Source organism: Microcebus murinus, chromosome 5, assembly GCF_040939455.1.
Source record: "Microcebus murinus isolate Inina chromosome 5, M.murinus_Inina_mat1.0, whole genome shotgun sequence".
Taxonomy (NCBI): Eukaryota; Metazoa; Chordata; class Mammalia; order Primates; family Cheirogaleidae; genus Microcebus; species Microcebus murinus.
The window spans coordinates 33,885,989-33,911,541 of record NC_134108.1 but is presented as its reverse complement, the minus strand read 5'-3'; the positions used below and the strand labels follow the sequence as shown (position 1 = coordinate 33,911,541).

At 35.1% G+C, this 25,553-nt stretch overlaps 1 protein-coding gene across 1 annotated transcript; it reads left to right on the top strand.

Annotated features, from left to right (window-relative positions):
- The first annotated feature begins 1,339 nt into the window (after positions 1–1,339).
- On the top strand, positions 1,340–13,824 carry C5H6orf58 (chromosome 5 C6orf58 homolog). Its single transcript, XM_012736541.2, has 6 exons — positions 1,340–1,640; positions 2,889–2,975; positions 4,470–4,654; positions 5,556–5,656; positions 12,122–12,344; positions 13,666–13,824. The coding sequence occupies exons 1-6, from the start codon at positions 1,340–1,342 to the stop codon at positions 13,822–13,824; spliced, it is 1,056 nt and encodes a 351-aa protein (XP_012591995.2).
- Positions 13,825–25,553: the final 11,729 nt, after the last annotated feature.

The following is a 25,553-nucleotide window of genomic DNA, read 5'->3' as shown; positions in this document are numbered from 1 at the left end:
ATCCTTGATTTTAGAGAAACATCTTAGAGTACATATTCATGTATTTATTTTTTATAAAGATGGAATGTGACATCCAGAATGCTTGTGTTCTTGATCAAGAACACAATAGCAATTCCTAACACCTCCCTTTTATATTAATATATCCCCCAAAATTGAATAGTTAATGGTCAAATGGCTACTGAGTAAATAATATGAAAGAAATAAAGAGTTGCATTATGCTGAAAGATATTTAATCTGGACCATGCCAGGAGTGAGCAGTGCCCTTGAACTGCTATGAAGCATATGGATCTAATTATGATAATAATTGAGCATTTCAAGTGCACTACCTATTAATGAGGCAAGCATTTTGACTTTATGTGAATGCAACCCAAATAACAGTGGCTGAAACAAGGAAACAGGATGTTTCTCTCTCAGGTAAAATTCAGATTTGGGAATTCAGGGATATCTTATGGCTCCATAGTCTGCTGGGACTCAGACAACCTCCAGCTTTACATTCTGTCACTCCTAAGATAGTGCCTTGTGCTTAGGGGTCAAGTTTGAACCGTCACATCCGTAATCCAAGCCACAACATGGAAGAAGGGAAGAGCAAGTGGCACGTGCCCTTTATTTAAGGACATATCCCAGAAGTTGTGAACACGATTTCTGTTTATGTCCCAATGGCCAACACTTAGTCACATGGTTGGTTTTTTGTGCAAAGGATACTGAAAATTTAGCCTTAATTCTGTGAGACCATATCCCAGCTAAAATTCTAAGATCGTTTTACTGATAAAGAATGGAAAATGGATATTGGGAATTAACTAGCAGATTTTTTCCCAACAGACTGGCTTTTGCTATTGAATTGGGCTAATTTGATATAATTGAAATTTCTGAAACTTCTTTCTTGAAGCAGAAAGTTGTATTATAACTGGATACACATATTTTTCAGTAAACCTTTACACATTATTACAAACCCTAGTATGTTCACCTTCAACTATTTAGAATTTTCCATAAAATATGTTGAAGTATTTTTATGAGAGGAAAGCATCCTAATGCCATTTACAATATATTTTATAATCACAGCGTAGGCTGGGAAACATCTGGAAGGTTTTTGTTGACAAATAGTTTTATCTAATATATTATAGACAAGCCTAACCCTGTAGTCACATTCTGACACTGAATAGATTACACATTTCAGTTACCTTGAATGTTAGCTAATGTTCACATTTCCTCTGTATTTTCACCCTATCCAAGAAAAAGTATTTAAAGTATTGATAAGATGTGATGTAAGAAAGTATTATGACTTCCTCCTCCATTCTCCAATAAATACCCAGCCACAATCTCAATCGCCACCTTTGGTACAATGGCTTTCCTTCCTTGCTGGGTTCATATACTAGTTTATTGCTTTTCTGCTTCTCTAGCATGGGCTTCCATTCTCTCAGATATGGAGCCCCCTCTGTGGAAGGAGAGTCCTGGTCAGTTCAGTGACTACAGGGTGGAGAATGGGGTGTACATTGTTGACCCATGGGTATTCCCTGAGAGAATGGGGCTGTATAAAATCTTATTGAACCAGACAGCCAGGTATTTTGAAAAATTCTCACCAGGAAATGAACAAAATATTTTATGGGGATTGCCTCTGCAGCATGGCTGGCAATATAGTTCAGGTAAGTATGACTCTTTTTTTCATTCTAATGATCTACCAATGGGTAATAGGGCTCTGTATACACCATAGCATGTTTTTGAAAATTGATTTTTTACCTTTCCCTCTTTTTCACTCATAATCATTATATTTCCACATCTCTTTCTCCTCCACAAATCCGTCTTTTATGGGTTGTCTGTTTCTATTAGAAACTTCAGTAAGGCCTAAAACATAGTTACCAACTACAAAAAGACACCATATATAATCTATAGAGCATTTAAAAAATATTTACTAAACTTCTACTAAGTAGCAGACTCCTTTATAAGCAACAAGATGAACAGAACAGTCAAGGGATACACACTAAGATCAAAAGGTGATGCCAAATTTGTTTGAATTTCCTGAAGTCTTAATTGTGATTACCCAATCATGGATATGGGGTTATAAATGAGCAGTACCTTATTCACGAGGATCTTGATCTGCAAATGACTGCTTCTTCTTGGAAATAGGCATTGTATAGTGTACAGACAGCAGATATGTTTGGGAATAAAATATTCATGCATTGAAAGATATTTTTGTTCTGGCTAGCAGAAGAAGCTCATGAGAAAGTGGTGTCTGTTTCCCAGCACCCATTGATAATGCAGCCAATAAAGAAATTATTGAGAGATAGATAGATAGAGAGAGAGAGAGAGAGAGAGAGAAATAGAAATGTCATTTGACAAAGAAAAGAAATATTATTTTCTAATATTTACATAATATATATTACAGGTGAAACACTTGATACTTTTCCTCACTTCACATAACTGTAGTTTATATTATCATAAATGTAAACATTAAAATGTAGTTTATATTATTATCCTTGATTTATAGATGAGGAAACTAAGGCATAAGTCATTGTTATTTAGAAGTCAAACTAGTAAATTATGGAGCAGGGATTTGGTTTGATTTTAAACTACCTCTTTTAATCATTATACGTATTGCTTCCATAACTTTTGACCAAGAGGTAGAGGAAGATGTAGAAGAGCTAATACTTACAGAAGCAAAAAATATCTGACATATAATTCATAAGCAGAAAATTATAAAGCTGTTAAGGAAAAGAAAAGAAATTGGCTGAGAGGTAGAACATAAAAGATAAAGTAGGGTGGGAATACAAACACAAGTTTTTCAGAAATAAATGGTTTTACATCTGCAAATGAAATGTATCTGATTAAGCAACAATTATAGCCAGTTTCAAAATGTGCATAATAAATTCAACTGTGCATCCTCTCTTCTCTAGGCAGGTTAGCTGATCCAACCCATACGACAAGCTGTGGCTATGCATCTGGAGATAAACTGTGCCTCTCTGTGGATAGTTGGTGGGCTGGTAAGTTGACTTAAGTCGCAAAATAGATATTAACCTTTCCCAAAAGAAAGCATTCAAACCTAGAATCTTAAGGACAGAAACAAATCAAAAACAGTCCTGTTCCTTTTAAAAAAGGACTCTACTTCACCATGTACCTTGTGGTCTTTATGTCACATTATATGGTTTAACAGCCATTATGTCAATAATAATTTCTTAGGACATATTCAGCTTTTCAAAGAAGGACTGAAATGAGGAACTGCAAAGAGTGACAGTCTCTAAGGAATCAAAACTGGAAATTAAGTGGGAGGTCCCACTAGTGACAGCGAGTCTGCAGAACGAGGATTAGAAGTGAGAGACCAAGAAAAATGATGCTGTTTCATTTTGCTCAGACCAGATGTGTTTAATACTGAAACTCATAAACATGTCAGAGATAAAGACTGACTGCAATTCATTTTATCAATCAGTAATCTAAGGTTTTAGTCATATACCTCATGCTAAAATAACCAGAAGGTATTTTCCAATTCTTTAATTTAATTTTATGCTTTGGTAATGAAACTAATTTACACAATTCCTTAGAGGTATTTCCCAATAATTAGAAACATGGTCACATTAAATTTCACATTCTCAGAGTGATGCACATCATATGTATCCTTACGTGTTTTCTTCATCCTACCCCTAATCATTATTTTTGAAGACCCACAAATAGGGGTGGCCACAGATCTAGAATTCAGAGTTTGTTATCCTCAGATTGGTTTAGTACTTTGGAGTATCAGCCTGCCATACAAGGGCATAGGACTATATTCATATATGCATGTCTATGATGAAATATTCTGTATCACTGATTTCTAGTGGGACTCAGTATAAGTCTAATACCTAACTAAATTATAATGTCTGAATCTGCTGGAATAGGTAATCTATAGAGAGAAATTTTTAACAAATTTATAAAAAGGTCTTATTTGACTGTCAACCCAATTATCCAATGATATATTGCCAAAACTTATCCAAAATTTTTTCTTCGGAGACATAGAATGAGGCAGGAACTTAGTGATAGCATGGCTACAAATTAAACTTACATATATAAAATAGAAAATACCTATTTACTAGAGCTCTAATCATGTTAAAGTATTTTAGGAAAAATACAATTCACAATAAAATCTGAATGAGTTTTTTTTTTCCATTCTGTGAATAAGCTGACAGCTTTCTTTCTTTTTTACTTAATGCTTTGAAAAATGAATACTGCCAGATCTATTACAATTACTTTTTGTTTTAAAATATCATAGTCAAGTTCTTTAACCAATATATATTTACAATTATAGGATTATTAACAAGAACACATTAAAGTTACATATATATAATCCTCAGGAATTTTTAGTCAATATTTTTTTTTCCTAATGCCTAGTTCTTATTACATGTTTCTGGATCTGTGAATTTTTCCTTAATGACTTATGGCTTCCTTAAAAATATCCTCTGATGTTTGTTAGTGCTCGTGTAATAATAAGGCTTTTGTTCTTACAGATTTAAATTATTTTCTGTCTTCAATACCCTTCCTTGCTGCGGTTGAATCTGGCATAATGGGGATATCATCAAACCAAGTTAGGCTTTTGCCACCACCCAAGGATGAGAAGAAGTTTTGTTATGATGTTTCTAGCTGTCGTTCATCCTTCCCTGAGATAATGAACAAATGGAATGCCTTTTACCAGGTTCTTTCTTTATAGTCTTAGGACATGGCAAAAGAATTTATTTTGTTGTATAACACTTTTTGCTTAGGATTTTTTTGTGCATTATATAATATTTTCCTTAGTATGAAAACATACATTGTTATGCAAGATATAGTAATAATATCCATTATAGTGGGGCATTATGTGTGTTATTAACACTCACTGCTCCAATACAAAGTTAACACAAAACCTATCCATTCTTCTCACTTCAAATAAATTATACACTAATGGTCAGCATGCAGGATATTTTGCTGAATGGTGAACAAGCTAGTCTGGTTAATTGAAATTTTAGGTCAATTGTGGGATCTTGGAAGAAATATAATTATCAAATTTATTTTAGAACAATCAACACATTTCAGTTAAATTAATGAATAAACACATATGGATAGAACAAAACAATTATGTGTTATTCAAATATTCAGTGATGTAACTAAAAAATTACACTGGTTAAACACAGACATGGACTAAAATCAGCAAAGAAAAGATAGACTTATTAGTTGTTTAGATTATTAATTTATTACTTTAGACTTAATTAAGTTAAATGCTCTAACAAGATTTTTTTCTTCTTACTCTTAAGATACTTTGGTAATTTTAACAATGTTAATAGAAAAAAAATGACAAACCAAAAATAAAGACCTGCTGATAAGTATAAAATATGGATTCTTTGAAGACACTTGAAGTTCATTTCTTCTAGATGGATGTGCTATTATTAAAAATAGTAAATATTTTTGTGTCCTTTATAGAGCGTTAGTCTTACACATATTAATTCTTAGAAACAAAATTCTACTGTCATTTAAATGTTGCAAAATTCTGAACATGATTGAATTTCAGGGAGAGAAATTGTTACAGTTGCTCAAATATTAATAAGTTTGTTTTTCTTTAGTATATGCAGTCACCTTCTAGTAAATTTAATGACCTGCTGAAGTATTTATGGGCTGCACACACCTCAACCTTGGACAATACTGTCAAAAGTTTTGAAGACAGGTGAGATTGGATTTAAAGTCATCTCTACTTAATCTATTAAATAATATTTTGTCTTATTTATACCTTTTCCTTTTTCTTCTAAAGTGCTTTTCAATCTTTATATTAAATATAAATCTAACCTTTGGAGATTATAGTGATGAGGTGTAAATATTTTAGCATGATCAACCTTAAAAAGTTTTATGAAGAGGGAACAAAAGTCTGAGAAAAAATTCTTGCATTAAATAACAAGTAAACAAGCAAGGTCCAACACATCTCTCTAATTGCATAAAACAAAATACAATATAATAAATGTGTGGATGACATTTATTATTTTGATCATAGATATTATTAAAAAAACTTTAAACAAATTAAAATTTGAATTTAGGAGATTTTGAGCAAAAAATGATTCATGAATCAGGCATCACCCTAAATTAGTAGAGGTTCAGAGAGCTCCACTTAGCAATGTGAGCAGTTCGTTTATTTATAGAAAGAAAAAGAAAGTGACATATAGAAACCACCTTGATTGGTTAAAGCTCAGCATTTGATTTATGTGAATATGGTCTGACCAGTTGGCAGCCTATGATTGGCTGAAGCTTAGCTGCTGTGTTTGGCTGAGACTCAGCTATTTGTTACAGGACATATACTCTTAAGTTGGGTTGTAATTTGTTTCATACAGGCTCTCCAAAATCCATTTACATGATATCTCAAATGTATGATCTGTTGACCTAACAAGGACTTATTCCTAATCTGATTCTGAACTTGTTCCAGGTTACATCTATTAATCCAACAGTTCAAGGACTGTTGGGGTCCTGTGGTTCAGTGTGACCATCCAATTTTAAGAACATGGCATAGGTTGAAACAAGGGGTAGGTGTATGACTAATTGAACTTGGAAAGTAAACAGAGAGAAGGGCTGATATGGATACATGGTGGCATTGGGAAAGTCTTAAAAATCTGCTACAGGTATTACCAGTTGTAACAGTCTATCTCAGATAGAGCAGGGGAGGCCTTGGCAAATCTAACAGTCTGACAGATTTCCCCCTGCAGCAATACTCTGAAATAGTTTGACTATAGCATTGTCCTGTTATCCTAGGTCATGTGATAAGAGAAGTAAGAGCAAAAGGGTGACTAACGTCACAATAATAAAAAGTGGCATTCTTGATAAGCCTAAGTGCTAGGAGTATCTAAATAAAGGGAGGCAAGAAACTATTCCTGCGTGACACAAGATGTTTAGAATGCAAGCAATTCTAACAATAATACTAATAAAAGTAATAATAAAATAAGTGTATGGAATATACATCTGGTAGGGAATGAAATGTGGGGGCAGGTATCCCATCTTTCTGCACAAAGCAGTGAGGATGGTAAAGATTCTTATGGTGCTCAAAATAATGATTATAATCAGGAGGGCATATCATTTATCATTTTATTAAAAGGTAAAAAAAAATTACTTATCCAGGATTTTTCTTGAAGAGATATTTAAGATATGATAGGGACTCACTTGTCTACTCCTAAGAGCCCAAAGTTGTTTCTTGTTTTTTCCTGCTTGGCAAGGAATCAGGTGGGGCTGGCTTCATTCGACTATGGTGAATCCAGGGCTTGACTCCCACAGTTTGACAGAGGAGTTGGTCATCAGCGAGACTTCACAGGGCCCCTTCCCCTGGGGCCTTCTTAGTTGGTCATCAGGATGTTGATTTCTCCAGGTCTTCAGCAGTACCCAATCGCCAGGCCGGATGCGATGTAGTGTAATGTCCACCAGGAACCACATGAGTAGCAGTTACAGTCAGACCTATAGATCGTATATATTTAATGATATCAAATTATTTAACAAGTAAGCTGTTTGGGGTCTCATATTTTAGAGCCAGGACACAGGAAGGGTCTCCCACATAGAATTTCAAAAAGGTTTCACTTGAGCCCACTCCTAGGGGCCACTCTAACTCTAAGTAGGGCTATAGGCAGTGTCTTATCCCAGGTCAGATTAGTTTCTTGGCAGATTTTAGATACAATTTTCTTTATAGTATGATTCATCTTTTCAGTTTTTTTTTTTTTTTTTCTGGTGGACTGTAGTCTCCAGGCTGTTTGTAGATTCCAAGTTGTGCCAAGGGCTTGGGACACATCCTGTGTGATCTGCAGTGCCATCGTCACTCTGAATAGAAACCAGTACACTAAACTGAAGAAGAATTTCTTTTATTAAGGCCTTGATGGCTTCAAAACCTCTTTCTATCTGGCAGGGAAAGGCCTCAACCCAGCCTGAGAAGGTAACCACAAAAATGAGTAGATATTTGAAATTTTCTGCTACTCTTAGCATCACAGTGAAATCAATTTACCTACCTTCTGTCAGCCCTTCACCCTTGGCCTGAACTCCTTGTGTGGAGGCGGCCGTGCTAGTATTAGAGTTGTTCTGAGTACAGAGGAGACTTTTAAAAATAATTTTCTGAGTGGTTGTTTTGGGAAATTTAGGGCCAAGATCTATTTTAGGCATTAAGTTTATTAACAAAGTCTTGAGGACATTTTTTCTTGCTGTTTTCTTTGTGACCCCATCTGCCTGATGATTACCTTTTGCCACCAGACTGTCTGCTGATGTCCGAGGCAATGTCCTATATATAGCTACTTCCTTGGGGGGCTAAAATGGCAACTAGCAAGGCTGGGATTTTTTTTGAGTAGGTTTTATTTCTTTATCACCAGAGGTTAGGAGTTCCCTTTTACTCCAGATGGCCCCCATGAGCATGACCAACAGAAAATGTGAAACATAAATGGTCACTCGTGCTCCTTTACCTAGCTGGGGTGCCCTAATAAGGGCTACTGGTTTCGCCTTCTGTGTTGAGGTACCGGGAGAAGCCCCTCAGCTTCTAATGTTTGTTGATGAGTCACCACAGCAAACCCAGCTCTCCACTGTCCCTGATCCATAAAACTGCTTCCATCAGTAAACATCTCTCAGTCCCAGCTGTCTAAGGGTATTCTGTCAGATCTGGTTGGCTAGAATAAACTTGTTCAATTATTTTAAACAGTCATGCACAGATTCACATGGCATTTGAGAAAGTAAGGTGGCAGGGTTTAAAGTAGAGACTGTTCTCAATGTTACATTTGGATGGCATTTATCTGCCAAGCTTCCCAGAGGTCAGCCAGTATCCTCCTTTTTGTTCCAGCAAGGGAAGTGCACAGCAAGGTGTGTGGGCAGGTGGTGCAGGCTGGCCTAATGTCAACTTTTCTGCTTCCTGAAGCAGGCCACAAGTGGTGGCAAAAGCTCTAAGGCAAAAAGGCCATCCCTTTGTAACAATGTCCAATTGTTTTGAACAATAAGCTACAGATCTCTTAATATTTCCCGAACCCTGAGTTAACACTTCCAGATTTATTCTTTTTCTCTCATGTACAAAAAGATTGAAAGGATTTCTCATATCTGGGAGCCCCAATGCTGGAGCAATTAACAGCTTTTCCTTGATATTTAAAAAGGCCTTTTGACAGTCCCCAGACCATTTTAAAGCTTCCTTATCTTCTCCCTTTAAGGAATCATCTAGGGCTTCGCAATAGACCAAAGTTAGGAATCCATATATGGCAGAATCCAGCCATGCTAAGAAGTCCCACATCTGTTGCCAAGTGATGGGTCTGGCAAGGGCCAACCTCTGATCAGGGAGCAGGTTCCTATGTCCTTGGGAAAGCTCGTACTCTAAATATTTAACTGAAGGTTGTGAAACTTGAGCTTTTTTTTTTTTTTTTTTTTTTGTACCCACATTCATCCAGGAAATTGAGAGTTAACATAGGTTCTGATCAGGTGTCTCTTTTTTATTTTTTTGAGACAGAGTCTTGCTTTGTTGCCCAGGCTAGAGTGAGTGCCATGGCATCAGCCTAGCTCACAGCAACCTCAAACTCCTGGGCTCAAGCGATCCTGCTGCCTCAGCCTCACGAGTAGCTGGGACTACAGGCATGTGCCACCATGCCAGGCTGATTTTTTCTATATATATATATATTACTTGGCCAATTAATTCCTTTCTATTTATAGTAGAGACAGGGTCTCACTCTTGCTCAGGCTGGTTTTGAACTCCTGAACTCGAGCAACCCGCCCATCTCGGCCTCCTAGAGTGCTAGGATTATAGACGTGAGCCACCGTGCCCAGCCCAGGTGTCTCTTTTGTCACACTAGCAGCTAATATGTCATTGACATATTGCAGTAAAATCCAATGGGAGGTCTCAGAGGTCTTTAGCAAGGATTTCCCTGAAGATAATAGAGGAGTTTTTGAAACCCTGGGGAAGAACTGTCCAACAGTATTGTTGCTTTGCTTTTGTATCTGGCTTCCTGGGTTCTCCCATTCAAAAGCAAGCACTTCTTGTGATTCTGAGCTCAGAAGGTTGCAGAAGAAAGCATCTATTAGACCTAAGACTGTGAATCAACAAAGTTCACCAGAGTTGTGAGTAGCATTTAAGGATTGGGGACCACCAGGTGAATGTCTTCTTCAATTTGGTTAATGGCTTTTGGGTCCTGAACAAATCTATATTTTTTAGTCCCAGGCTTCAGGACCAGCAGGATGGGTGTGTTGTATGGGGACTGGCAAGGTCTAATAAGTTCAAACCAAAAAAAAAAAAACAAAAAAAAGACAACAGAGACTGGAATCCCTGTCATTCCTCTTCCCTCAAGGGGTATTGCTTTAAATGTGGTGGTGCCATTCCTGCCAGTACCTTCACTTGCACAGGAATGGTGGTTTTAACCCTTCCGGGTCTCCCACTTCCCCATGCCTCTGGACTCACCTCTTGAAGTATTTCTTCAGGAATGGGAGCAGGTTCAGAGGCTTCTGGTTGCAGCAGGACAGCCTGTATGACACAGGGCTATTCTGGAGGCACCCTGATAGTCAGCTTCTTTAGTTGGAGACCCCTTGGTTTAGGTTCAAAATTATGTACAGTAGATCTTCTGCAGCTGCTGTAGCTATAAAGACATGCAACTGTTTGCTTTTTGTAAGGAGTTTCCCCACTGTGGCTACTTCAACTCTAAGTCACCTTTGATAAACTTCACCCATTTCCCTAGAAAAGCACAGAATCTGGGTCTTTAGACCTTATACATGAAATTGGTTGGAGTTCCAGATGGAGGAGCTCTAGACTCCTTGGATCTAGATGAACCCATGATATTTCTTCATATACTTTATTTTGGTAGGGCACAGCCTCCAGCAGATTCTGAATAGATATATGATAGGTAAAATTGTTTGAGACTTTGCATATGTGAATATATTTTTATCTACTATTATTTTTGACTGAGCTTTGAAGTGAATATGGAAATCTAGGCTGGTAATTTTTAGAATTTTAAAGTAATTTCTTCATTAATTTTTAGTTTCACTTTTACTTGTGAGAAGTCTGAAACCAGTCAGATTCCTGATCCTTTGTAAACATGTATAACTTGTTTTTCTCAATTTTTTTTTCTGCTTGTTATTTTTTTTCGTGTCTCTTATCCGTGTTAGAGGCTTTTTGCAGGTATCTGGTAATACCTGGATGTCTACTCATATCATATAAGAAGGATCATTCAGAAGCTCTGAAGTGCTTGAGTGGAATCTTTCTAAGAACACACCTCTAGAGTAATCTTGCTGGGTTGTTTAGGTCTTTTAAGTATTGACACTATGGTGCCAATAACTTTAAGTCTTTTCTCTTGAGCTTACCTGGTTTTCCAGAAGAGACACTTTATCTGCCTCAAAAGTGAAGGGCTGGCTGCTAGTATTATTAATGTCAAGAGAGAGAAAGAAGGAAAGAGGAGTGTGCCTTAGTATACCATATTCACTTATATCCCTTGTTTCCAAGGCGGTCTCTACCATCAACCATGATTAGTTTACACAGTTCAGGTACCCTGTGCTCTACCCTTTCCAGTGTGAGGAGTGGCAGTTACACACTATTTGAAGTCTGGAAGGGAATTTTTGTATATTATTACTCCTTTAACAGACTTTTAATGATCCTCATTTTAGCAATATCCCTTTACCCAGAGGGTAACACTCAGGTTTTTTTTTTTTTTTTTTTTTTTTTTTTTTTTTTGAGACAGAGTCTCACTTTGTTGCCCAGGCTAGAGTGAGTGCCATGACGTCAGCCTAGCTCACAGCAACCTCAAACTCCTGGGCTCAAGTGATCCTTCTGCCTCAGCCTCCTGAGTAGCTGGGACTACAGGCATGTACCACCATGCCCAGCTAAGTTTCTCTCTATATATTAGTTGGCCAATTAATTTCTTTCAATTTATAGTAGAGATGGGGTCTCGCTCTTGCTCAGGCTGGTCTCAAACTCCTGAGCTCAAATGATCCACCCGCCTCGGCCTCCCAGAGAGCTAGGATTACAGGCGTGAGCCACCTCGCCGGGCCTAACACTCAGTTTTAAATTGAGGAGAATTCTACAAATTATATTAGCCTTATTTCTCTGTTTTCCTTTCTGGTTGCTTAGGATTTAGTTTTCTTGACTCTATTATATCTTTCCAACTAGTTCTTTTCAACTTTCAGCTTCTAAAATTTTGTTGCTCTCTTCCTGTTCTTTTAGATATGATTATTATTCTAAACCAGAAGCACGTTTTGAGAGAAAATGGGTCATAGCTGTGAGATATATAGCTGCATCGCTCCTTCCTACCACCTTGACCAACACATACAACTTGCAGAAGGGCCTGCCACCACGAATCCTTCTTAATACTGATGTAGTCCCTTTCATCAGTGACTTTACTAATTTTCAAAATGTGGTCCTGTTTATTCTAAATATACTTCCCAAAGCAGAATAACTTACAGGTAAGAATCTTAAAAGAATACTTAATTAAAAATCAATATTGGATTGAACAGAGAGAGGAAAAAAATAACAGTAAATCAGAGATATAGACATTATAACACTCCAAAAAGAAAGTTATGATTTCTTGTGCACATACATTCCATTCCTTTAGCAACGATCTCTCTTGCTATATGCGGGACCATTTAATGCACATATGTTTTGTTCCTTCTGCTAATGGCCTGTCATTTCATCTGGAGTCCATATAATGGCCTGTCCTTTCATCTGGAGTCCATATTGAACCCTGAAGTTGGAAAACCAACTGAAGCACAGTTTTTGTTCTATGCACTCACATATAATCCTTATTTTGCTTATCAGATCTTTTAAAAAGAAATTTCCACTCTGCTTTTAACTTTAAAGAAAATAAATTCCAAAAGAAAACCTGCCATAATTAATGAAATTACTAGTAATTTGACTTATCTGAGTTCCCTCGATCCAATACTATTAGTCATAAATCAAGCCTTTTGCTCCAACCCTTCAAATGCCAGATCTGCTAGATCTGCTAGCAGAGTGAAAATAGGATTCTATAATTACAAGTTTGAAAGTTACCATGTCATCCCATTTTCCATATATGCATTGAAGCATTGAGCCAAAGTTAAAACATAATTATAATTATTAGTTTTTTATAAAGCATTGGATCTGAAAGATACAAATGAAGCAAATTAAACATAAATAAATTAAATATATGTTTTTTAAAAATTAGAGTAACCAAAACATCCAAACATTTTAGAGACTTCGTGCAATTGAAGTTGTTCATACTCTAGTAATGGCTGTAGTACAGCATTGTCAGTCAGAAAGACAGCTTCCCTTCACACAATGAGTAAGAGACCAAGTCTCTTTCACTCTGGAAATTTTCTTGGAGATTTTTCCCACAAAATGAGTTGCCCCAATTCATTCTGTTTAATAGATGTATAGTGTTTCATTTCATCAATTTACCGTAATCAATAACATTAGTTATTGTTATAAGTTATTGCCAATCATTTAAAAATGACATTTCCTGTATACTTTTCTTGCATAATTTATGATTTTACCACTGAATTTATAGAAAGGACATGAAATAAAATTGGCAGGTCAAATATTGTCAGATGGTATTGATAATAATGCAACTAATGACATGTAATATTTACTTTTCTTAGTATAATTTATGATTTTATCACTAAATTAGTATAAAGGAAATGAAGTAAAAGAGATGAATCATATATTGCCAAATGTTACTCACAAAATTTGTAGGAGTTTACTGTAGTAATTTTATATCTTTTACAGGTTAACTTTGTACAGAAAAATTTCATGAAGATAGAAGTTACAGGGAAGCTAATTCTAGAAGTTTTGGCACAATTGTAAAGGTTTTTGAAATAGTTCTGGAAATGATTAATGAATTAAAAATGAAAATCTCTACCTTGACAACTAGTAATTTCAAAAAATTAATATGATCATAATCATGTAGTTTTATTATTTCTGATGTTTTTAACCTAAGTTTAAGATTTTGTTTACGCATTCCTAATTTAAAATTCAAAGTAATACAGTGATTATTTTGCTCAATTAATAATTCTTGGTTTTTCAATTCATTAATGTTTAAAATGTTTAGGGTCAAAGAGATTGTATTAAGCTACCAAAAAATCACTGAGAAATTAGGAAACAAATATTACACTGGTATGGCTTTTTTGTTGTTATCCTATCTAATCTAGTTTCATTACATTTACAATAATATATCTTACTGATTTATAATCAAATCTATATTATTTTTAAATAAAAGTTTAAATTTTTTAAATTTGTAAAACTGAACTGGCAAATAGAACACATTAACTGATTTGTCACTTTTTTCTGTGTTTTTACTGAACCCAAGTTTACATGATAACCCAAGGTTACATGATAGAGTTCCCCTCTTTTGACTCAGACTTGATAAGAGTGCCTCAGGGTCAAGTTTGTCAGAGTTGCTCTCTTTTATTATAAGAGAGAGAATGCACTGACCAGGAGGTTGTGATTTACAGAACTGATGTGAAACTTCCATATGAATATTTACCCAGGGCCTTATCCACAGACTAAATATACCCACTAACTGTTGGGAAAGTAAATTGATAAATTGGTTTGAATTGCATGGGCATTGGAGTAAGAAAGATACACTTTAAGTCTCAGCCCTGTCGTTTGCCAGTTGAAGAGCTTGGGCAATTTTTTCTAGTTTCCTCTGTGCTGCAGTTTTTTTATTGTTAAAATGAAGATTATCAAACCTACTTAGCAATATTATTTTGAGGAGTCAATAAAAATTTAGATATAAAGTATCTCGTATAATACTTGCTCCAACATATTGTAGGAATCCACAAAAAGGAGGAATTGTCGCAATAATTGTGCTTGAATATGGATGGATGTTCTATTGCTGGGACAGGAAAAGCATCTGTGATGAGCCAGGATCATGAATAAATTTTTGTTGAATCCACAAACATACAGAATATTTCCTGGTAGCTGTAGATAACAGAGGCAGTGTAATAAATAAATGCCCTCCCCAAATCGCCTTCCCAAACCATGTAAAATAATTATGCATCTATGAAATGTCTATGCACAACTAAACTCTCATTATTACTTGAAGATAGATAATGCAGAAACAAGAAAATAACTTGATTAAAAAGAAAAATAAACAAATACCAGTGCCCCAGTCCCAATGGCTTCTACTTCATCCCAGCGAGCACAGGTAGACTGAGAAAAACTTCAAGTGAAGACCCAGAAGAGAAAGACACTGACAAAGAGCCTGAGTGTGGAATGGAATGGCCACTGGAAAAATTATATCCAAACCTATTCTAAAGATACTAAAAAGCAATGGGCAGATAGAACACTTCAGAGCACAACTGCAGGGGGAAGATTTCATGGTAGGAGCATCTTAAAGGGTCAGGCTAGTGACTTATTTATTTTTTACTTTTTCCAATCTCAGAGCTTCCTTTATTTGACTAACAGTAGAAACTATTTTTCCCATTTATTTTTTATTTGTATGTATTCATGAGATACAAAGTGTAATTTTGTTACATCAATATATTGCATTGTGGTGAAGTCAGGGCCTTAAGTGTATACATCATTGAAGCAACACACCTTGTATCAGCCAAGCAACCTCTCATCATCTACTCCCTCCACCCCTCTGTGTCTCCAATGTCTATCCTTCAATATGTACACATTATTTAACTTCCTTTTATACATGAGAACATGTGATATTTGTCTTTCAGTAGCTGAGTTATTTCATGTAAGATTATGGTCTTCTGTTCCATCCATGTTTCTATAAAGATATGATTTCATTCTTTTTTACAGCTGAATAGTATTCCATTTTGTGTAAATATCACAGTTTATTTATCTAATTCTCCGTTGATGGACACCTAGGTTGATTTCATATCTTTGCTATTGTGAATAGTGCTGTGATAAACATGTAAGTGCAGGTATTCTTTTTATATATTGATTTCTTTTCCTTTGGGTTAGATATCCAGGAATGGGATTACTGGATTATATGATTGTTCTATTTTTAGTTCTTTGAGAAGTCTCCATACTGTTTTCCATAGAGGTTGCACTAATTTACATTCCCATATACAATGTAAAAGTGTTCCCTTTTCTCCACATCCCCATAAACATTTGTTAGTTTTTGTCTTTTTAAAAATAGCCACTCTGGTGTAAGAAGATATCTCATAGTGGTTTTATAATAATTTGCATTTCTCTGATGATTAATGATATTGAAAATTTTTTATATGCTTGTTGGCCATTTATTTTTCTTTTGAAAAATGTCTATTCATATCCTTAGCCCACTTATAATGAGGTTAATTGTATGGTTTTGTTGTTGTTGAGTTTCTTATAAATTCTGGATGTTAGTCCCCTGTCAGATATATATAGTTTGCAAATACTTTTTCCCATTCTATAGGTTGTCTGTTCACTCTGATGATTCTTTCTTTTGCAGAGGTTTATTGTTTAATGAAGTCCCATTTTGTTTTTGTTGCCTGTATTTTTGTGGTCTTGGTCATGAATCCTTTGTCTAGATCAATGTCCAGAAGAGTTTTCCCCAAGTCTTCTACTGTTTTTATAGTTTTAGGTCTTACATCCAAAGTTTTTAATCCATTTTGAGTTGATTTTTATATATGATGAGAGATAGGTGTCCAATTTCATTCTTTTGCATATATATGACAATCCAATTTTCCCAGCACCATGTATTGAAAAGGGTATCCTTTCCCCAGAGTATATTCTTGTCAACTTTGTCAAAGATCAGTTGGCTGTAAGTATGTGGCTTTATTTCTGGGTTCTCTATTCTATTCTATTGATCTATGTGTCTATTTTTATATCAGTACTATGCTGTTTGGACTGCTATTGCCTTATAGTATAATTTGAAGTTAGGCAATATGACGTCTCCAACTTTCTTCTTTTTGCTCAAGATTGCTTTGTTTATTTGGACTATTTTTTGTCTCATATGGACTTTAGAATTGTTTTTTTCTAATTCTGTGAAAAATGACTGTGGTATTTTGTTAGGGATTGCATTGAAGCTGTAAATTGCTTTAGGCAGCATGATAACTTTAATGATATTCATTCTTGTGGTCCATGAGCATGGAATATTTTTCCATTTGCTTGTGTCATATAAAATTTCTTTCATTGTTGTTTTGTAGTTTTCCCTGTAGACATTGTTCATCTCCTTTGTTAATTATATTCCTAAGTATTTTTTTTTTTTTTTTTTTGCAGCTATTGTAAATGGGGTCTCTTGATTTGGTTTTTGGCTAGATTGCTATTGGTATATAAAAACGCTACTAATTTCTGTATGTTCATTTCATATCCTGATGCATTACTGAATTTAGTTATTAAATTTAAGAGTTTTTTTTGGTGACGTTTTTAGGGTTTTCAAGACATAAGATCGTATCATCAGCAAACAGAGACAACATGACTTCCTCTTTTCCAATTTGGATGCCTTGTCTTCTTTTCTTTTCCTTATTGCTCTGGTGAGAACTTCTAGTACTACGTGGAATAAGGGTGGTGAAAGTGGGCATCGTTGCCTTGTTCCAGTTCATAGAGGGAATTATGCTTTCAACTTTTCCCCATTAAGTGTGATGTTGGCTGTGGGTTTGTTGGATACAGCATTTATTATTCTGAAATATATTCTTTCTATGCCTAGTTTGTTGCATATTTTTATCATAAAATGATGCTGAATTTTATTGAATTTTATTGAATGCTTCTTCTGCATCAATTGAGATGATCGTATGACTTTTGTACTTAATTCTGTTTATGTGATATATCATATTTATTGATTTGCATATGTTGAACCATGGTTGTATACCTGGTAAAAACCCATTTGATGATGATGTATTATCTTTTTGATGTGCTATTGGATTCAATTTGCTAGTATTTTGTTGAGAATTTTTGTGTCTATGTTCACCAGGGATAGTGGTCTTCAGTTTTCTTTTTTTGCTGTGTCCTTCTCTGGTTCTGGTATTAAGAAGGGACTTTATTTAAACAAGCAAGGCTACTTTAAAGGGACAGGCAGTTTCAAGTAACAGTCTTCCAAAAGCACAACTTCTAGGGCAGAGAAAACGGCTAAAAGGAAGGGATCTTAATGCAAAAAACAAACAAACAGAAACATAACATAAAAGCACTAGAAGAAAGTATAAATGCATTCCTGTTTAACTTTGGTAGAGACACAAGCTTTCTAATTATAAGTCAAAACTTACAGGAGTTAAACGGTGTCATTTAAAACTGTCAAGCCAAGTATTACAAGATTAAGTTGGAAAGGCATTAAAAGAGTATTTTATAAATGTAACCATTAGAACATAATGAAAATACCAAAAGATAAACATAAACATATAAGGGAGGAAGAGAATGAGAGAAAGAGATAACAAGAGAAAAAAATTTTCAAAGTTAAGAACAAACATGTATACATATCAATAAAAGTTGAGACTTATCATAAAATTAGGAAAGCTTTTTAAATTTGACTCACAGAGCAAAATCTAGCTCAAGATGCATATTAGAGAAATCACTAAGCTCCACCAGGGTATCTCAAAGGCAATGGTACCATGGAATAACAGGCTGGATTTTCTCTTCTTTAGCTCTTCTTTTAAACAGATAACCATCAGAACAAACATCTTTCCTCTTTCTGAAAGAACAGTAATATTATGTTTATCTAGATAGAGTTATAATATTTAATGTATTTATGGTACTTCATAGCATTCAATGTGATTTTATTCATTTGGTAAATGTTTATATGTAGCACCTGTTAATATGTCAAACACTGAAGTATGTACTGTTATATAAGAACAAATCAGTTTGTTTCTTGCTCATAGGTGAGCTACATACATTTGCAAACAAATTTATCCAGGTCAATGATACCAGTGAGAATACTTGGAAGTATAAAAAGCTATATGCACTGGAGTGGAACTCAGACAGATGAAAATTTATTTTAAAGTACTTTATCTGAAATGAAATGATAAGTACACGTTCAACAGAAGAGCAAAGGGCAGGAAATAGCATTTTTTCCTCTATATTTTTTGTTGTCACAATGTAATTGTACATATTCATGGGGTACAATGTGATATTTCTATGCATGTATGCATTATGTAATGATCAAATCATTGTAATTAGCATATTTATCACCTTAAACCTTTATTATTTCTTTGTTGTGAAAACATTCAAAGTCCTCTCTTCTAACTATTTGGAATATACAATACGGTTTGTTAACTATCGTCACCCTACTGTTCAATAGAGTGCCAGAACTTATTCTTCCTAACTGTAATATTGAACCCACTGACCAATATCTACCCATCTCTGTCTCCTCCCTATTTTCTTCAGTCTCATGTAACCACTACTCTACTTTCAACTTTTATTGAATAATTTCTTTTAAGATTCCACATATGAGTGAGATCATGTGGTATTTGTTATTCTGTTGTTGGCTCTTTTCACTTAACAATGTTTTCCAGGCTTATCCATATTGTCACAAAGGACAGGATTTCATTATTTTTAATGGTTGAATAGTATTCCATTGTTATATATACCATAATTTCTTTATCCATTCGTCTGTTGATGGACATTTAAGTTGATTCCATATCTTAGCTATTGTGAATAGTGTTATAAAAATAAGAGAATGCAGATGTCTCTTCAATATACTTACTTAATTTTCTTTGAATATATATTTAGTAGTGGGATTGCTGAATCATATAGATCTATTTTTTTTTTTTTTTTGAGACAGAGTCTCGCTTTGTTGTCCAGGCTAGAGTGAGTGCCCTGGCATCAGCCTAGCTCACAGCAACCTCAAACTCCTGGGCTCCAGCGATCCTTCTGCCTCAGCCTCCCGAGTAGCTGGGACTACAGGCATGCGCCACCATGCCCGGCTAATTTTTATATATATATATCAGTTGGCCAATTAATTTCTTTCTATTTATAGTAGAGATGGGGTCTCGCTCTTGCTCAGGCTGGTTTTGAACTCCTGACCTTGAGCAATCCGCCCGCCTTGGCCTCCCAGAGAGCTAGGATTACAGGCGTGAGCCACCGCACCCGGCCTATTTTTTTAATATAGATCTATTTTTAATTTTTTGAGGAAATTCCAAAATGGTTTTCATAATGGCTGTACCTATTTACAGTCTCACCAATAGTATATGAGTATTCTCATTTATTCACAGCCTCCTCAGAATTTATTTATTTATTTTTGTCGTTTTGATAATAACTATTTTAACAGAAATGAGATGATATCTTATTATAGTTTTGATTTGCATTTCCCCTGATTGTCAGTGATGCTGAGCATTTTCTCATACACCTGTTGTACATTTGTGTTTCTTCTTTGGATAAATGATTTTCATGTCTTTTGCCAGTTTTTTAGTCAGATTATGTGGATTTTTTTTCTGTTGAGTTTTTGAGTTTCTCAAAAATTCTGATTATCAATCCCTTGTCAGATTATGTGGATTTTTTTTTTCTGTTGAGTTTTTGAGTTTCTCAAAATTCTGATTATCAATCCCTTGTCAGATTATGTGGATTTTTTTTTCTGTTGAGTTTTTGAGTTTCTCAAAAACTCTGATTATTAATCCCTTGTCAGATGTAAAATTCGCAAATATTTTCTCCCACTCTGTAAATTATCTCTCCACATTGTTGATTGTTTCCTTTGCTCTGGGGAAACTTTTTAGTTTGATGTAGTCTTACTTGTTTCTTTTTGTTTTTGATGCTCCTGCTTTTTAGATCTTGTCTGAAAAATCCTTGCACAAACCAATGTCATGTAGCATTTTCCCTATGCTTCCTTCTAGTAATTTCATGGTTTGGGGTTTTACATTTAGGCCATTAATCCATTTTGAATTGATTTTTGCATATGATGAGAGATAGGCATCGGGTTTCATTCCTCTGCATGTGGATACCCAATTTTCCCAGCATTATTTATTGAAGAGACTGTCTTTTCCCCATTGTGTATTCTTGGCAGCTTTGATGAAAATTATTTGGCTATAACTACGTGGATTTATATGTGGGTTCTCTATTTTGTTCCATTGATCTATGTGTCTGTTTTTATGCCAATACCATGCTATTTTGGTTACTATACCTTTGTATTAATATTATATTTTGAAATTGGGTAGTTTGATGCTTCCAGCTTTCTTCCTTTTTCTCAAGATTGCATTGGCTATTTAGGGACTTTTGTGATTTTATATAAATTTTAAGTTTTTTTCCATTTCTGTGAAAAATGACATTGGAATTTTCATAGGGATTGCATTAATCTGTGGATTACTTTGTGTAGTATGAACATTTTAACAATATTAGCTCTTCCAATCCATGAAAATGGAATATCTTTCTATTTGTTTTTCTCCTTCTTGACTTCTTTCATTGATGTTTTATAATTTTCATTGTACAGATCTTTCACCTCCTTGGTTACATTTATTCCTAGGTAATTTTGTAGCTATTATAAATGTGACTCCCTTCTTGATTTCTTCTTAGACAGTTTGCTATTAATATATAGAAATACTACTGACTTTTGTACCATTTTTGTATCCTGCAACTTTACTGAATTTGTTTATTGTAACAGGTTTTTGGTGGAGTCTTTAGTTTTTTTCTATATATAAGATCCTGTCATTTGCAAGCAGGGATGATTTGACTTTCTCTTTTCCAATATGGATACCTTTTATTTCTTTTTCTTGCCTAATTGCTCTGGCTAGGACTGCCAGTAGTGTGTTGAATTGTAGTGGTGAAAGTGGGCATTCTGTCTCCTTCCAGATCTTAAAGGAAAAAGTTTAAACTCTTCTCCATTCACTATGATGTTGGCTATCGGTTTATCACATATTGTCTTTATCATGTTGAGGCATGTTTCTTCTTTACCTAATTTGTTGAGAGATTTTATGATTAAGTGATATTGAATTTTGTCAAATGCTTTCTCTTCATCTATTCTGATAATTATGCTTTTAATCTTTATTCCGTTAATATAATGTATCAAATTTATTGATTTGTGTTTGTTAAATCATCCTTACATTTCTGGGATGAATCATGCTTGATCATGGTGAATGATCTTTTCAGTGTACTATTGAATTCTTATCTTTAGTATAATATTTTATTGAGGATTTTTGCATCTATGCTTGTCAGGGATATTTCCCTATAGGGTTTCTGGTGATAAGTCTGCTGCCAGGCATATTGGAATTCCCTTATGTATTATTTGCACATATTTTTTTTTTGCTGCTTTGCTGCTGTAATCTATTTGTGTTTGGCTTTTGAGAGTTAGATTATAGTATGTCTTGAGTTTGTCTTATTTGGGTTGAATCTGATTATTGTCCTTTGACCTTCTTATGCATGGCTATTTGTCTTTCTCTAGGTTTGTAAAATTTTCTGTTATTATTTCTTTTGGTAAGCTTTCTACCCCTTTTTAATCCTCTAGTCTTTTTTAAATGGCAATGATATGTATATATGCCTTTTTGGTGATGTCTCATAGATCTCATAATTTTTCTTTGTTCTGTCTCATTCTTTTTTCTCTTCCGTGCGTTTTTGAATAATCTTGAGTTCACCAATTCTTTCTTGTGCTTAATTCTACTATTGATACCCTCCATCGCATTTTTTATTGCATTTATTGTGTTTTTCACCTCCAGGATTTCTGTTTAATTTTTTTTGTTATTCCAATTTTACTGTTAAATTCCTTTGATAAATTTATGACTTTTTCTCTGTGGTTTCTTGAAATTTGCTAAGTTTTCTTAAAACACTTATTTTGTATTCTTTGTCTGTCAGATCATTTATCTGTATATCTATTTGGTGAGGCCATATTTCCTGGTCTATTCTTATATATTGTAGATACATATCTCTGTCTTTGAATTACTTTGAATAATTAGGTATTTATTCCAGTTTTCGCTGTCTGGGTTTGTGACCTTCCTATTTCAGTGGGCTTGTTTACAAATTCTGAGTGAACTATTGTATTCTTTTTTAATCACTAGAGGGCACCACAAGACCATTTTAGATGCAAGTCTCATAATGGCTCTTCCCCTTAATAACCTGGATGGGTCCCCCAGATTCCTGTTCCTGTGGGAGTAAGATGGCTACAGATGTCTACTCTGCTATCTTGCTCCACATGCCTAGTTAGAAATAGTATTTTTGAAAGGCAAATAATTTGTGCAAAAGTATGGAGATACAAAAGATCATGATAAAGTCCAAGAAGTATTTTGACATATGTGAGTATATTTGCAGAATTGTCATAAACAAGACCATAAAAGTAAGTGATTGACCAAATCATGAAAGCTGACATATAGCCTAATGAGGAAAAGGGGAAGAAGTAAGAGTTTTGATGATGGGGCTATAAGACAATACATTATATTTAGCCAATACATTGTAAATTTCATTCACATCAGAGGATGGTAATTTATGGCTCAGGCCCAAATCTAGCCAGCCACCTGTTCTCATAAATAAAATTGTACTGTAACACGCCATCCTCATTCATTTACATATTGTCCATTGCTTTTTGCCCTATACAGTCCAAGTAGAATAGTTGTGATAGAGACCTAATAACCCACACACTTAAAATATTACTATTTGGCCCTTTATAGAAAAAGTTGGATGATCTCCTGTGTAGATTAATGAGCCTGTAAGAATACCCAGAAAGTTTTTCTTCTAGAAAGAAAGGATGGGGTTTGTCCAATCAAATATTAAAGTTTATAGCCACAATTTTTAAACACATGGGGACTGAGTGATACATATAATGGATAGATAACTAGCTCATTGGAGTAGAATTTTTTTTTTTTTTTTTTTTTTGAGACAGGGTCTCACTTTGTTGCCCAGGCTAGAGTGAGTGCCGTGGTGTCAGCCTAGCTCACAGCAACCTCAAACTCCTGGGCTCAAGCAGTCCTCCTGCCTCAGCCTCCCGAGTAGCTGGGACTACAGGCATGCGCCACTATACCCGGCTAATTTTTTCTATATATATTAGTTGGCCAATTAATTTCTTTCTATTTATAGTAGAGACGGGGTCTTGCTCTTGCTCAGGATGGTTTCGAACTCCTGACCTTGAGCAATCCGCCCGCCTTGGCCTCCCGGAGTGCTAGGATTACAGGCGAGAGCCACCGCGCCCGGCCTGGAGTAGAATTTTAAAAACAGAATATTTGGATTAAAAATAATGTAGAGGTAGGTTCTTCTCTTTTAAAAAAAATTAGTATATGATAAATGTGGTACTTTAGAACAATGGGGGGAAATTATTAAACTTATGCAATTGGACCCATTAACCAACATCTGGAAAAGGAAATAAAGTTTCATCTTTTCCTTAACTTTATATTAAAACAAATTTCATAAAATTGGTAATTATATTTTTTATAATATAATTTAAAGAGATATAATATCCATATTAGACCTTACATAGGAAAGATATTTTGGAGCAATTTTACTAAATACCTTTTAATGAATTAATGGTTGAAGAAATAATGATATATCCATGCTATGGAATTTTATATAACTATTTTTAAAATGTAATAAAATTATACATAGGTAGATAGTTGATAGAAAGGTAATAGATTGTTGATAGTTATTAGATCTGAAAAAGGAAGGACATGTGTATAATAAATCTCTAGGGAACCTTTCAGACCTGGGGAGGGACACACCTCCCAGGGCTAGCGAGTTACTGAGGGTGTTGAACAGCTGGCCTGAAACATGCCTTTCATGTGCTCACAGGCCAATTCAAGGCCATGCCCACACACACTCTTATGTAACCCTCACACACTAAGCAAATATTTCCCCTGCCCTATATCATTCCAAGGCCAGGTAGGGACCAGGCAACTAGAGAACAGCCTTATAATTCCAAGCTTGCTGGAATTATTCAAACCAGACAATCCTAAATTGTTTTCTCTGCGCTACTTGCCTTTTCTGTGGAAACCCCAATAAAAGTTCTGGCCTGTGCCTTGTCTTTGTTTCTGTAATCTGCCTCCTGTCCATCCTGATATTTCCTTGTGACCCTGTTCCCTTCTCTTGAGGAATGTAAGCAATAAATTCTTCTTCCAAGGGCATTGGCCGCTCTGTGTCATCACTCAGACATACCTCTATAACTTAAATCCCAGGCGTAATTTTAGGAGAGAGGTTGCCCGGTGGGTAGAAACACTCCAGCCATTCTGGTTGGACAAGACTGAGTACCAAACCAGTTCCAGCAGATGCCCCATGTCCCAGCAGAGGCACAAATGCCTAGGGAAGTAGGCAAGAGGTATAAGAAGTGGCTGAAAGTAAGCTGTAAAGTTGCACCTGCATGAAGCAGTTCAAAGCCTGTGTGGAACTGGTCATAGCAGGAGTGGCTACAGTCAGAAGAGAGGCCAGGAGGATTCAGGATTAATGTATATAAGGTGGCTAATTCAGAACCTCTGCACTATAGTCTGATTTGTGGGCCCAGCCATTTCCTGCATGTATTTTGAGTTTATTCTAATCACAATGAGTTTCCAGAAAACTCTATCAGAAAAACCTGTCCAAGCCTCAGACCTAATTCAGCAGATATTTTTTGAGCAGCAACCTCATTCCTGGTGCTGCATCAGTATTAGTCTACGGTGATGAACAAGTTAGAAAAGATCCCTACCTTTGAGACACTGAACCAAGAATGACTATAAAAATCTAATTTCTGATAAAATAAGTAATTTGAATGTTTAATAGAAGAATTTTACTCTCAATTTGACTTCTAGTTGCAAGTTATTTCTTATGATTACATAGAGAAGGATCAAACATAAGCAATGCTAGAACCCAGCAAAGAAGGAAG

Coding starts and splice junctions, on each gene's coding strand:
- C5H6orf58 (XM_012736541.2), top strand. CDS start 1,340: ATGGCTTTCCTTCCTTGCTGGGTTCATATACTAGTTTATTGCTTTTCT. Junction 4,655..5,555: donor AATGGAATGCCTTTTACCAG/GTTCTTTCTTTA, acceptor GTTTTTCTTTAG/TATATGCAGTCACCTTCTAG. Junction 5,657..12,121: donor GTCAAAAGTTTTGAAGACAG/GTGAGATTGGAT, acceptor CTGTTCTTTTAG/ATATGATTATTATTCTAAAC.